The following is a 14,107-nucleotide window of genomic DNA, read 5'->3' as shown; positions in this document are numbered from 1 at the left end:
TTCTTCTTCTCTACAGTCTGAGCACTGCCTCAACTGAGCACATCAGTAAATCCTATGTGTTATTTCTCGTTTTACTTCTGTGACATTTAACAGCGTTACAAATACTTCCAAACAGGATTTGGCTGACAAGCTTTAGTGGTCCATCATATGTGGCGGGATCATGTTTAGTTGCCCTCATCTACTAACTCAACAGAGGTTAAATTGAAACGTTTCAACCTGTTTTTAAAAGTTTCATTGTCAGGTCCACGTTAGAGTGGCTGCAAATACTCATCTAGTTATTCTCTCCAACTCCAATAAAGAGCAGAGCTTTTCAATAGGAACCACCTGGAACAGTCTCTCAGTGATAAGAATGTGCTGTATGTGACTAGGCTCAACGTTACTGCTTTGATGTTGATGCTGACCTCCTTACCTTCACGTGGAAGGAGATAAGTGTAAATCCCCTGGAAGGCTTTATTAAAAAATCATATTTTAAATCCTGGAACAAATTGTTTTTTTAATGGCTATATCTGTTGGAAAAGCAGATTAAGCTGGATTCACACAGGAACCCGAAACATCTGGCCTTGCAACTTACCTGACTAATTTTGGTTGTCCATAGAAGGATAAAATACTGGACGTGTGCTTCACAGGGTTAAAAACTATTTTATGATAGCTTCAGATTAACCTTAGAGGCAGTATGCTTTTAGAAAACCCAGGTACGTCTCTGGCACTGCTGCGCTGTGAAACAAAGCCATGAGATTTTCATGGTTTTCGACACGGTATTAGCCCAGGGGGATTGGGTTGGAGTCAGTGAGTTATAAGAGGGCTCACAGAATAATGAATTCCTCCCCTGGATTTTTCCCGATTGGTTAATGGCCAGCAGACTCGGGGTCAGTGCCAATCAACCCAGCAAAGATTGTTTTCCAACGACAGAGGGAATAATTGGGGATAATCGTGTTTGCCGTTACCAAACAGGCTTCCTGACGAGGGGTTTTGTGTGTAATTGCTGCCTGCCACCACCAAAATAATTAAAGCCTTGTTAAAAATGTGCTTTAGGCCCACACAGAATAATATTAGTTTGTGCTTGATGCTCATGCTATCTTACTGAAGACAGCAGAACAACACACTCAAGGCAAGTTATGATGTGTTAAGCTTCAGCAGGAGATATGCAAAGACCAAAATAGTTACTCACCTGTGTATAATGGAGAAGACTCGAGCTCATGTTTTGCTGTGTTTTTTGGTAAACTGTCCTTTTTTATGAAAGGAACCTTAAAGCTGCTTAAAACTTTGTATTCACAAGCCAACAAAGAATTATTGCCTGAATATGTAGTTCTCCTCTGCTGCTTGGCCTGGCTTCTTTTATTTTTCATGCATTTTCACTAATATTATAATAAAAATACAATATTAACTTCATTGTACACATAGTACACACATTGTACAATAAGCAGATATTACCATCAAGAGGAGGTGAACTACAGTACGGTGCAATACCAACTTACATAATCAAAGATGCCCAGAAGTCATTTACATCAAACATTATCAAATTCTTGGTTTATTTATAATCTCCATTATACAACATGTGAAGCATGTAACAAAGGGCACAGTTGACTAATAAAAGTTGTCACATATAACAAGACATTCATTTAGCCCCTCAGCTTTGTTGAAGTTGGACTTTGAAGCTTTGCATCAAATATAAATACAAAAGATGATGAGTTAACTGTTTTTTTTTTTTTGAGGCAATGGTGCAGAGAAAAAATGAAAATGCAGATTGAAAGGAGGCAGATGAGTTGGTTTCACACCTCTGTGTTGCTCCTAAATGTGCTGTGATAGATAGAGAGAGACAGAGAGAGAGACAGAGAGAGAGACAGAGAGAGTTCAGATATGTAAACAGTGCATCAGATACTTGTGTGTTTTTCACACTTTGAACCTCATTCTTAGGTTTTTAAAGTGTCACAGCTCTCACTCTGCAATACAGACAAACACCTCCTACTGGATGTCAGTTGTGTATTTTTGTAAGTCGTTTATGGAGTTTGTATTCCCCCTAGTGGTCAAGATTCACTTAATGTAGCTTTAACACACAAACCAATCAGTCAACACAAAGATGAGACTTTAATCTTCACTTGAGTTACAGTGGATCCTCACAATCATGCATGGGTTATCATGCATAATGAGGTAAACAATCACATTGTTCTCTAAAATGTTCTCATTTAAAAATAGGGAAATTTGCATATACTGAAATCAGCTCAGTTTAAAAAAAATCAGCTTTAAAAAAAAAGCATTTGTTAGGGGATGGACAAATTCCAAGTGACTGACTATTCGAGTCGAATATGGCACAGGTGTAACTCTGCCTGTAGCTGGCCAGATACCTGTAAAGGGTGAAAAGTTTTTAGAGGCACTGTATTTTTATTTTGAAAGAAAAAGGAAGAAAATAATTTTATTATATAATATATTTTGTTTTTTCCAATTTGTGTGCAGTGCAACTGTTTGAATGTCATACTGTAAGTACTGTCAGTGCTTTGGAACCGTAGAAATGTCCTTTTCTTTTTAATTTACAAAAAATTAAAGGGTAAATTCCTATTTATGTCTCTGTTGTCTTTTGCAGGACTGACTGATAAAGACTGACTTTAACACTGACACTTTCCACCTTGCTGCAATAATGCAGAGCTGCACTAAACACAACATCACCCCTACAGGATACGGTTTGAAACTTTCAGCCCACAAAGAAATGTGTAACAACTTTATGTGCCCCGAAATTATAAGATAGGTACAATAAGTGTTTCATTATAATTACAGCAAAACAGTTTTTTTAATACTCTATCACATGCCAAAGCTGCCTGTCTGTGAAGAGATACAATTAATTTCCGCATTCACAATCTTTGGTGTTTTGTTTATAGCTAGTTTAAAACTGTATATGAAATTATGGATTCATATACACTTTAAATGGCCACAATTTTTGGATGCTGTGTTTGTTGAAGAGTCCTTTTAAAGATGTGGGTAAAAGTTAATTATACAACAAAATAACTTAAATCTTATACACGTACAGTCACCAGTGCGATAAGATGGCAAAATTAGATCTGTTAGACCTTGTTTTTCCATTGCAGCGTGGCTCTAAAGGGTAACAGTTTTATGCTATGAGGAAATGTCATCAGAGACGTTAAAAAGCAGAAGAAACCTCTTGTTTCTCCCATCTTGTCAGCAAGACTTGGTCTTATAGTGTGCTGTGGTTTTTGGAGTGCTGACTTGATCTTTACATTCTGTGATCCAGATGTTGGTTTTGAGAAGAGAAGCTCTTTCTCACAAATTACGATGAGTGTGCATCTGGAAACGTATTGGCAGTGTGTTTCAGTTCGTGGACACAAGTACTGTAAAATCCCTCAATATACTTCATTTTTCCCACTTTGAATCCCGACGTTTCTGCACGTTTATTGATTGTCAACAATAGTGTCTAGTGTCACCTCTGAATTGCCCTGGTGAGCAAAACATAAAGGCAGATTTAAAGCCCGGTCAGAGCATACAGCAGCAATATATTAAAGGTCCTCCACATCAACTGATGTGATGTCACAGCTCTGCCATTGGAAAGTCATCCTCATAGCTGTCCAAGAGAGTCCTGCGACTCCTGCTCATTGGCCAGTATCGTCCGTCCGTTGTCACTGTAGCTTCGGTTTGGAAGGAAGGACAATCTGAAAGAAACAGAGGCTTTGTTAGAAAACAGCAATAAAACAATGTGTACAAGCAGTTATGAACTAAATTATCTGTAAATCACCTCAGTCATGTTATTTGTATTTTATAAATATTCAATATAACAAGCTGAGACAGAAAGAAAATGGAAATGTCAGATTTGGTTAAGGATGAACTACAAGTCTTTATAAAACCCTTTAAATACATTTTTCAATGCATAGGTTTATACAAACAATAGATTTAGCTGGTTTTATTTTATCTCAGTGCACCAAAGGGCACAATAAAGAAAACATAATCACTACGCCATCCTTTAGATTTGTCCTAAATGACAACAAAGAAGAATAAAACAGAAAAAATAAAAGCAAATGCATATAAACAATAACTAAAAACAATAATAAATCAGTCTAGTCAAAAAAGATTTGGTATTTTATAAAAGATAAGGAGGACAAGTTGTGTTAAAAGCAGACACTGTTGTATCATAGCTCTGCTGGCAGAAACGAGCACAGAGGGGTCAGTGGAAACAAGACAAGGATGGAGGCATGGGAAATGTGCAAAGAGTGCAAGAAGAAGGAAGGACGGAGACAGGGAGAAATATCTTCTGAAGGGTAAACTGATAAAATGGTTAAATGGTAAAAAAAAACCTGTATGTGCAGATGATCCCAAGAATAAATTTGAAACATAAAAATACACAACAGAGCAAAACGAAAACTATTCAGTGACTGAGTGTGTACCGTGGGTTTTCAAGAGCCTGCTTACAACAGAGCTCAAGAAAACAGCAGTGAATTGTATTTATTTATAATTCAAGTGGATGTTTGCTCATGATGCAGAACGTGTACACAGGATAGTGGTGTACAGAAAATGCAGTAACTACATATTGTCTTTTACTCATGCTATACACAGTGTATATCAGGCTAATACAGGCTTCCACTAAATACACAATATTGGTTCTTGAATCATGCTGTGCAGTTTTTACAAAAGCAAGTCTGAACTATTACATCACTTGTTTGTTGCTAATTTTTTAGTTTGCTTATTTGCAACAGCAGACATTTTAACAAATAACTTCTCGTATGACATCTTTGTGATTATTATTAGATTCATCAATGCTCATAAAAATACCATATCATTCTAGCTATTGTGCTTTGTTTGTGGGAAGGTTTAATTCAGAGCAGATGGCATTCATCAGTGGGAAATTATTGCTTTAGGACACACTTGAGATTTGCAGTGCTCATTTGAACATCACAGGGAAAAGGTAGATAAATTGATAACATGGCTATGAAAATGGAGGCCCAACGATGGTTCTTGATCATGTAAAAGAAAAATTCATACCAGACTGACAAGAGTCTACCATGCCAAAACCCTTATTTTGCTTTGCACTAGACCTCAGTTCAAGTTGAAAAGTCTAAATCAACCACTGAACCACTAGACTTTTCTGCAGTATGAAGTCTTTGTCATGTGACAAGCAAAGGGCTCAGTGGAAACACACACAAGCAAACACACACCTGAACGGAAATCCGGGTGGATTCCTTCTGGTAAGTCCCTGCGATTGCTTAGCTGTTATCAGATCATTTACTGCAATGACCACACAAACGCACACACACAGTCTGATGCAGAGGCATGTCCAGGGTGAGGAGGCGACGGGGGAAAGATAAACAGAAATGTTCTGTAACTTCTGCTCGTCTGTTTCGTGTGTTTTCTGTACAGGGAGTCTGTTTACTGTCCAAACACAGCTCTGTCTCTATGTCCGTTTGTCTGTCACACAGTCATGGATGAGATTCCCAACATCCACTAGCCAGAGGAAGGATCAGCATTAGATAATACCACCCTGAAATACTGAGGAGGAAATTCAGAGAAACAGGAATTTGGATTGCAAATAAACATGGATTGAGTCTGAGGTCAGAAATCGCCACAAAAATCTAACCCCTGCCCTTTATGAAATGCAATTATATACAACAGGTCTGCATCTGCAAATATGCTTCAGAAGAAGTGTAATTGCAGTTAGAGTTATGTTTGCTGGCAACATTTTGTTCCAATGCAAGAAGTGTGACATTCTTATAGTGAGAGAAAATTCACAAGGAGGAGCTTGAAGTGGACAGCTGGGTGTAAAAAGCACAGGATTATGACATCAGAGGACAGGCTTAGCATATACAAGGTGTGGTTTTGGTTAGGATTCTAAAACATTAGATTAAATACAACAACAGCAATAATAATAATAATTAATAATAATAATAATTTGACCAGGAACAGAACTTCATTTTAAAAAAGCAAAATCAAAAGTCTAAATTTTAGGAATAAAAACTGGGCAACGAGTAAGTTGGAAATCCATCCATCTATTATCCCAACTTATCCTCCAGCCTCCAATCACAGGAGAGCTGGAGCCTATTCCAGCTGTCATTGGGTGAGAGTCAGGGTACACTCTGTCTATCACCGGGCTGATGTACAGAGACACACATCCATTCACATTCACATCTATGGACAATTTAGAGTCACCAGTCAACCTAACGTGCATGTCTTTGGACGGTGGGAGGAAGCCTAAATGGTGCAATATGGAAGTTTCGTCGAGGAAACCCAGATGAATGTAAAGTTGGTTTGAGGTGACTGTGATGACGGCTAGTGACAAAAACCAGGTCATAATACTTTATGAGGCCCTATTACATAATCTTGTGCATGTATAAGAAGAAGTCCAGACTTTGTTTGAAGTACATTGGGAATAAAAAGTATGTGAACCGTTTGGGATATCATGATTTTCTGCATTAATTTGTCATAAAATGAGATCTGATCTTCATCTAAATTAAGAGTATTAACAAATACATTCGCCCAAAGTAATAAAACAAAAGAAATTCTGATCTTTTATGTCTTTATTGAGAACCATAAAAACCTCATAGTGGTAGTGAGAAAAGCATGTGAACCCTTGTAATTAATTACCAGTTGCCCCACAGCAAGCAGCGTTGGAAATCTCAGCAGCTTCCTTCCTGGTGTCCTGCCATAGACTTCCTGCTCATTCAATGTTGAATCATGAACACAGATATTAGCCAGTTCCAATGATGTCTTCAAACATTTTGCTGTCTCTCTGGGTTGTTTCTTAACCTCATTGATGAGTGTTTGTTGTGCTCTTGGGGTCATTTTGACTGGCCGCCCACTTCTTCGTAGAGTAGCCTCAGTCCCATTGTTGACTCTCTTTGACATCACTTTGTAACCTTTCCAGCTTTATGTAAATCAGTAATTCTTGATCATAGATCCTCTGAAAGCTCATTTTGGTGAGGCATAGCTCACATGAGCATATTCTTCTTGTCAGCAAACTCAAACAGTTAGAGTGGCTTTTGTCACAGTAGCTTTAGTCCACACCCTCAAAATAATTATCTGCCAGATATGCTAATACGTGACTCCAATTAGGTTTTTGGAGGTCATTATTCCAAGGGTTCACATACTTTTTCCACTAGCACTGTGAGTTTTTTTGGATTGTTCTCAATAAAGACATAAAAGATCAGCATTTGTTTTGTGTTATCATTTTAGGTACATTATATTAGTTAATGCTCTTGACTTCTTAGATAAAGGCCAGATCACATTTGATGACAAATTGATGCAGAAAACCACGAGTTTAAAACCACAATAAATGAGTCATGAACAAATTCAGGCTTACAGTACATTTTGCTTCAACATTTGGGGGCATTTTGGATTCAATTTCGTTCTTGCGGCTTAAGATCCAAGCACATTTAAATTCTCATGGACAGTTTGACAATCACACTGACAGAATAAAGATAGTGTTTATATTCCTTATCACTACACACTAATTCACATTCAGTTGAGACACAGGTCACTTTGCTGGACTTACACATATGGTATTGTTCATAGTGAAAACATGGGACATGTTATTGTTAAATCTTATGATGTCTAGAGATGTTTTGACTACACATATCAAGTGATACATGACCTTTATATATACACATCAGTGTAATACACTGCACCTAAATGTATTTTTAATGTAAAGACTTGTCACTTTAAAAAACTCTATTTAATTAAAAAAGGGGGATGGGTTAAAAAAGAAACCACTTTATTCCGAGCCACTTGAACAGTCATCTCATTTGCCTCATCTAATCTGTCCCACTGTTTTTTATTGGCCAGCTTAAATAGAAGCGAAGGCAGTGCATGTGCATCTTTGTTGTTCTGCAGTAAGAAAAAAACATTTTACGAGGCTGTGTCAGCTGTCAATTCTGATAAAACTAAAAACACAGTTTTTAAAACTGGTGACCGCACCACAACAAAGGTTTTACATGTAATTCTCTCCCTAAGCCTGGGAAAGTCCGTTTTTTTTTTTTTATGACATTATCACAACATAAAGTCTACAGGCCAAGTGAGAGCATGCGGGCAGGGTTAGCCGGGGAAACATTAATGCACTGCTGATCTGGGCCTCAAAATGCAGAAGCAAACCTTGAAGCTAGAAATGTTTTTTGGATGATTAATTGTGACAGGACACAATCTTTGAGTCCAGTATGGAGTTCATATCATGAAGACAGTGTACACATGGACACTGTAAACACTGTTGGACAAAGAGTCCATCAGTAGAACACTGAACAACAATGGTGTTGAAATGAGGAAACCACTATTGGAAATGAACAGTGCTGCCTATCTACAGATTGCTCATGGGCATGTGGATAAGCCAGAGGGTTACTAGAGGACTTTTCCGTGTACCCGATGAGATCAAAGTAGCCAAAGTAGACCAAAACTTTCTGGCTTGAATGGGAAGCACTTTGTTTGGCGATGACCAAACACTGTATTCCAGTATAAGAACCATGGAGCTGCCATCATTGATACAACTTTTAATTTACCACAGGTCTTCAAAACTTTACATCTGCCAAACAGAGAGCTGTGATAGAAAATGAACTTCAATGTCACCCAATGAATCACCTATTTCTATAATAACTAAACTATAATGTCTATAATTGTTTTATAATTTCTTTAGTGCACAAACTCCTGAACAAGAATCCTTCTTGTTCCTGAGAAGCAGCCCTTGAAAAAAAAGCCATGTTAAAAACAGCCCAGTACAGGTCATGTATTCAACTTACTGCATCTGGCATCTATATGCTGCCAGATTTGCTGTTATCTGTCAGTCAATTTGATCTGTGGCTGAATTCCAGTCTGGCAATTTGAAACAGTAGATCAAAGAGGTACATACTCAGGAAAAGATCATGGAAAAGAAAAAAAAAACTTTAGAGGGATCTTAGTTCTTTTAGGGGAATGAAGGGATTTTAATTAATAGCAGACACAAGGGAAACTGCATTTATCCCTGTAAATTTCTTATGATGCTCATAGACTTTCACAATGACAAACCATAACATAAGAAACATTATCTTTAACACTTTTTGCCTATAGTGAGTTGTCTTTTAACAAAATTATGGGACTAATCCTTAATGTCATCCTGTCGTTGCAGCCAAAACCCATAAAACATCACACCCCATGCTTTATTTAATTGCAAAACTTTCCCTGTCTCATTTTCAGCCACTAAACAACATCGGTGTCCTGTAATTTGCTTGTGTAAAAACATCATCTGATCCGTAATGTGACCTTAGAAAGGACCAACACCAGATAGAGGAGAGGTTTGTGTTCCTTTAATTTTCAGCTTATTATTTCAAGAGACATTAAAGAATCAAATTTCACTCCTATCTGCTTGCTTTCAAGCAGTAAGGAAGGAACATTGGATTGGAAGATAAGAAGAGGATAATGTTCCCGTGGGTTTTCCCACAGGAACATTGAGGAGTCGAGTGGTGGGATGTTAGCCTCAATGCTACAAGTGAGGCTGTGGTCAGACACATATGACTGAAAAACATAGTTTTACTATTTCTAATCAAACAACGCTCTACAACAATGTCTAGACCTACTATTTAGACCTACTTGGTCAGCTCCTGAACACATAGTTACCCAGAAACTGACACCCACAGAAGTACAACAAGTATAGATAGTATTCTTTGGACAGCTCCAGCACTCCAGGGAAATTCATTGGCTAATTGGCAGTGTGAATTCATTCTGACGCCCTGGAATCTGGGTCAGTAAGGCTGTAGTGTTTCCAGTGCAACAAATATGCTGGAGAATTCAAGTGGGAGTTAAAGGATGCAACACGGGATCTGAAGGCTAATCACAACTTTCGGACTGATTAAGTTTTGCTGCTGGATTCCTCAATCAGCGAGTGTTTATGATCGGCTTCATCTAGTTCTTTCAGCTTCTTACGGATCATCTAAACTGACCTGAACTGTGCTGACATGTGATCCTGTGAACAAAAGAGATAAAAAAACAGAACTGTGAAGTATAAACACAAATTAGAAATGGATTAATTCTGGTTGTATCACCCTGCCATATTAAAGCATGAGGCTAATTTGCTTTTGTTTTCACGTGTACAAATGTGGACACTTTACCATGAATAATACATAGTTTTACACTCGTCTACAAACTGCACTGACATTTGCTTTACTCCAAGTGCAAAATGGATATAGATATCTGTTGCACACATACCGGCTCATCTAACTTCAGAGGCAGGTGTTTCCTTCAAAATCTCATTCCAAATCAAAGAGTCCTGTCTCTCGCTTACAAACTAAACTGAATCAAACATTACATCAAACATTGATGGGCACAAGAAGACACCAGCTTCAAACAGGGTGTGCACGACCAACTGTGAAAACCAAGCATTCATACAGTACTCAAACACACAACACAATCCAAACATATACAGTAGATAGAATTAAAAATCTCATAACTATGGTGAGAGTTTCTATTTCTTACTAATCACTTTGGTGGTACAAAGAGCAGACTTTAGGGTACTGATCTGTCCATGATCTGTGTTTCTAGTACAGAAAACCCTACTGCATTGCATGTTTGCCTTACTGATGTTGTGCTATACTGTAGATGAATGTGCAGCCATTGTAAACAAAGGAATCTTTTCGTGCATTGACCTGAGACCATCACTCAACAGATCACACAGTGTACAGTGTTGATTGCATATTGTGCAATGTGTAATTTTCATTAGCAACATACTCAGCGGGTGTTTTATGTGAACTTTGTGATTTTGATTATTCTGATTACATAGTATCCTTTTCTCTAAATCTGGACGTGTTTACACATCCAGATTTAGAGAATGTTGTCTATGTTGTGTTCATGTTAAATGTCTTACAACGGATATAATATCAATTTTGTCACTCAGCTCAACTCTCATCATATACTATGAAAACCCCTGTCTCTATCCAAACAGAGCTTGTTTTGTTAGAGAAGAGAGAAAATGAGAAAATGATATAATCTGAGTAAGTGAGCCCCCCCTCAACCAATTGAAGTTAAACCTCCTCACTTCCTGCTCCGAGATGAGCTACCTGATAGTAAAATGCTGTTCTCTTTAAGACAATTTGTTTTTGCATATGTGTAAGTGTTAGTGCACGGGGCATGAAAATTTATTTCCTTTCTGTATTTGCATTTTTAAAGTGCCCATATTATGCAAAATCAACTTTTTGGTCATTTGGCTTCCCTTATATGACTCTATGGTGCATGTAGCACAAAGTCTTGTCTAAACATTAAATGGGTTAAATGAAGCTAGGTGTCCATATTACACATAGTCAGAGACCCAACGTGAAGGTGAGCTTGTGAATCAGTATGTAAACACTGAATAAATGATTTATAACAAACTGGACTTTAAACATTAATGTGTATATTAACACAAAGTGATTGACACGTAGCCTACTCCTGAGGCTCCAGAACATACTGCTCCCTTCTGTAGCTACACGCCTCTATCTTTATGCCAATTAAACACATAATTGCACTGACACGCAGCCTTGTCAGTCACTGTAACTAATGTATAAAAAGTAACACTGTCCAGATTTAATCTTAAAAGCTGAAACCGCTGGAACTTGTCTAAAGCTAAAATCCATCGTGACAGGAGCAGAAGACGAGCATCAGCACTGATGAATTATGGCAGATCTGGCACGCCTCGTTTCAAACTACCTGTCATCTCCCATTGTCCCATCTTAACATGCATCTACATCCTCTACAGATGGGTGGACCGCCACTGATTTCTGATGGAATACAAATATGTCCACTGAAGCAATAACGGAGCTGTGAAATCTTTGATCAAAATCTTCATGTTCTCCCTAACTGTACTGTAAAGATCTCCTTTTATTCTTCTTGCTTTCCACATTTGGACAAGTTTGGAATTAAAGGTTCTCAGATGTATTTTCTGATCAAGAACATTAAAATAAAATTAGTCACTGACCTATTTTGATGTCTAACCTGTGGGTTAGTGAAATCTGTTCATAACTTTTTCCTACCTGATTGCTGTTGCTAAGGAAACAAAAATGCAGAGAAAAACATTTGATAGAAATTTGCAGAAAAGCAAGGGAGGATCTGGTAGAAGAAGAAAGCATTGATGTGCATTTTAGCAAAGACCACAAATTGAAGCTCAGCAGACAATGTGAATAAGGCTGTAGCAAGTAAAGTGTAAATGTACTGATATGTATTGATTTTCATTTGAGATGAACAATGATTTGTGTTCTTCTCTGTGATAGGGATTGTAGAAAATGCTTCAAATCACTGATGAAAAATATGTCATTTCTGTTTTGGTCCAGCCTGCTGGTTGGTTTCCTGCACTCTGACTGCTCTATCTAACATACTCTGTTCCAGGTCGTTCATTCCTACTACTCCACCCACTCTTCAGCCTGCTATTCTGCTATTCTGCTATTCCCCTCAGTTTTCGTAAATCTGCTCTCCACATTCTCTACTGAACCTTGTTCACGGGTTTTGGATGTTTGATTTTTTAGATGTGGATGTTTGGCCTTGAGACTAATGACTTGGGACTGACTTGCGATTTGGTTTCTCGATCTGTAATTAATGATTGGATAAAGGTACTGGGAATCTGGATTTTGATTAATGTCTGGTTAAAGATTTTTAGACATTTGACTATATAAATGTGAACTGGAGAAAGGTTTTTGGATTTGAGGAGGATTTTCTGTGTGTTCTGTGTATGACCGTAGAAGTGGACCTGGACTATGTACTTTTGGATTTGTTGATGGGATTTACCAACCAGTGGAAAGATTGGCCCTATTGTTGTGCTTGTACCACATACTGGAATGAGTTTTTCATTGTAGAAATCACTACAGTCACACTTTCACTTACCTGCCCACAGCCAGCCAACCCCTTCAACACCAATTTTACATGAATCTATTGTTTTTCTTTACAATCATCATCATTTAAACTTACCTTTTGGGGGTTTGAACCTTGTCTGTGTGTTATTACAAAACACACAGTGCTCAACAAACTGAGCATTGAATGCCTACGAAAAACTTCCATCTAATCTGACAACAACGCCATGTTCATGTCTGCTTCTATCCCAGCAATCTGCCCTTCTTGGCTTTCTTAAAACCCTTTTCTTACAGGATGTGTCCTAATGTCTGGATTTTACCACTGTATGCTTTAGTTTCTCTCACTTTCTCTCAAAACAGTTTCTTCCCTGTCATTTACAGTACCTTACTGTATTTTTACAACCTATAAAACAGGCTACCAGACATCTCCTATTGTACACATGCACACTCAGATATATAGTTTATAGTTCATCAAGCAACATGGTGCAGTAAAGTCATATTTAATGTTTGGTGTACATGCAGACACTACTGAATCTCCAACTGAGAACATGATTTCCACAGAGAAAACTGTACTAAGTTGAACGAAATTAAATCTTCATTGCTGCTTTGGGGGAAATTTGTTTCAAAGACAGAGTTTAAAGTAAAAACACATGATCAGAACAGAGAAAAGAAATGAAGAAACAAATCCTGAGAATGTCTCCACCTCATTTCTAATTTTAATATCAGCTCTGCACAATGCACACGGCTGCACAATGCTCACTGGCTGTGATTTTGTCAGCTTTAAACTGAGCCCTTTTATCATTTGTATCAGACACGACCTGCAGCTAAAAAAGGTCAGCAGTTAAAGGTTCCCTGCCGGAGACACTGTATTAAACTTGACTGTCTTGTAAAGTTGAATATAAACTGCACAGTATAGTGGCATATGGAAGACACACATAATATCTCTGCAACCCTGAAGCCATTCTGTTTCCAGCAGGTTTCAGACTCCCAATGTATAACAGCAAACAAACAACTTAGCATGCAATTCACGCCATACAACTACAGAAAAGAACTCCACACAGGATGCATCATAAGTATCTGATTGGCAGCAGACTCGCATGTTTGGAGAGTCGACCAGAAAAAAAATATGATGTTTGTTTTGACTCTCACTTCGTGATTTCTGCTTGCAAATCTTAATCTGCTCAAGACTTGTCCACAAGCACCACTTCCAGAACTTTTTGGACTGTTTGCAGGTGTGATCACGCACTAATGTTGTTGGTGACATAATCAGCTTCAGTAATTCAGAACAGAGGGATGAATTGGGCTCACATAGCAGTGGGAAGCCATGATAGTGTACGGTGCATCCA

General features: G+C 37.9%; 1 protein-coding gene across 2 annotated transcripts in view; it reads right to left on the bottom strand.

Moving 5' to 3' along the window:
* Positions 1–1,510: 1,510 nt before the first annotated feature.
* si:dkey-247m21.3 (5-hydroxytryptamine receptor 4) overlaps positions 1,511–14,107 on the bottom strand; it is a 31,431-nt gene continuing 18,834 nt past the window's right edge. For both annotated transcript variants that reach the window (XM_026339031.2, XM_026339032.2), the window contains exon 7: positions 1,511–3,656. In XM_026339031.2, coding sequence (XP_026194816.1) covers positions 3,563–3,656 — 94 coding nt within the window. In that variant the 3' untranslated portion in view covers positions 1,511–3,562. The remainder of the gene's footprint in view (positions 3,657–14,107) is intronic.

The sequence above is a fragment of the Anabas testudineus genome, chromosome 22, assembly GCF_900324465.2.
Source record: "Anabas testudineus chromosome 22, fAnaTes1.2, whole genome shotgun sequence".
NCBI lineage: Eukaryota > Metazoa > Chordata > Actinopteri > Anabantiformes > Anabantidae > Anabas > Anabas testudineus.
Note: the sequence above shows the minus strand (reverse complement) of the source record. Positions and strands in the feature narration are given on the sequence as shown.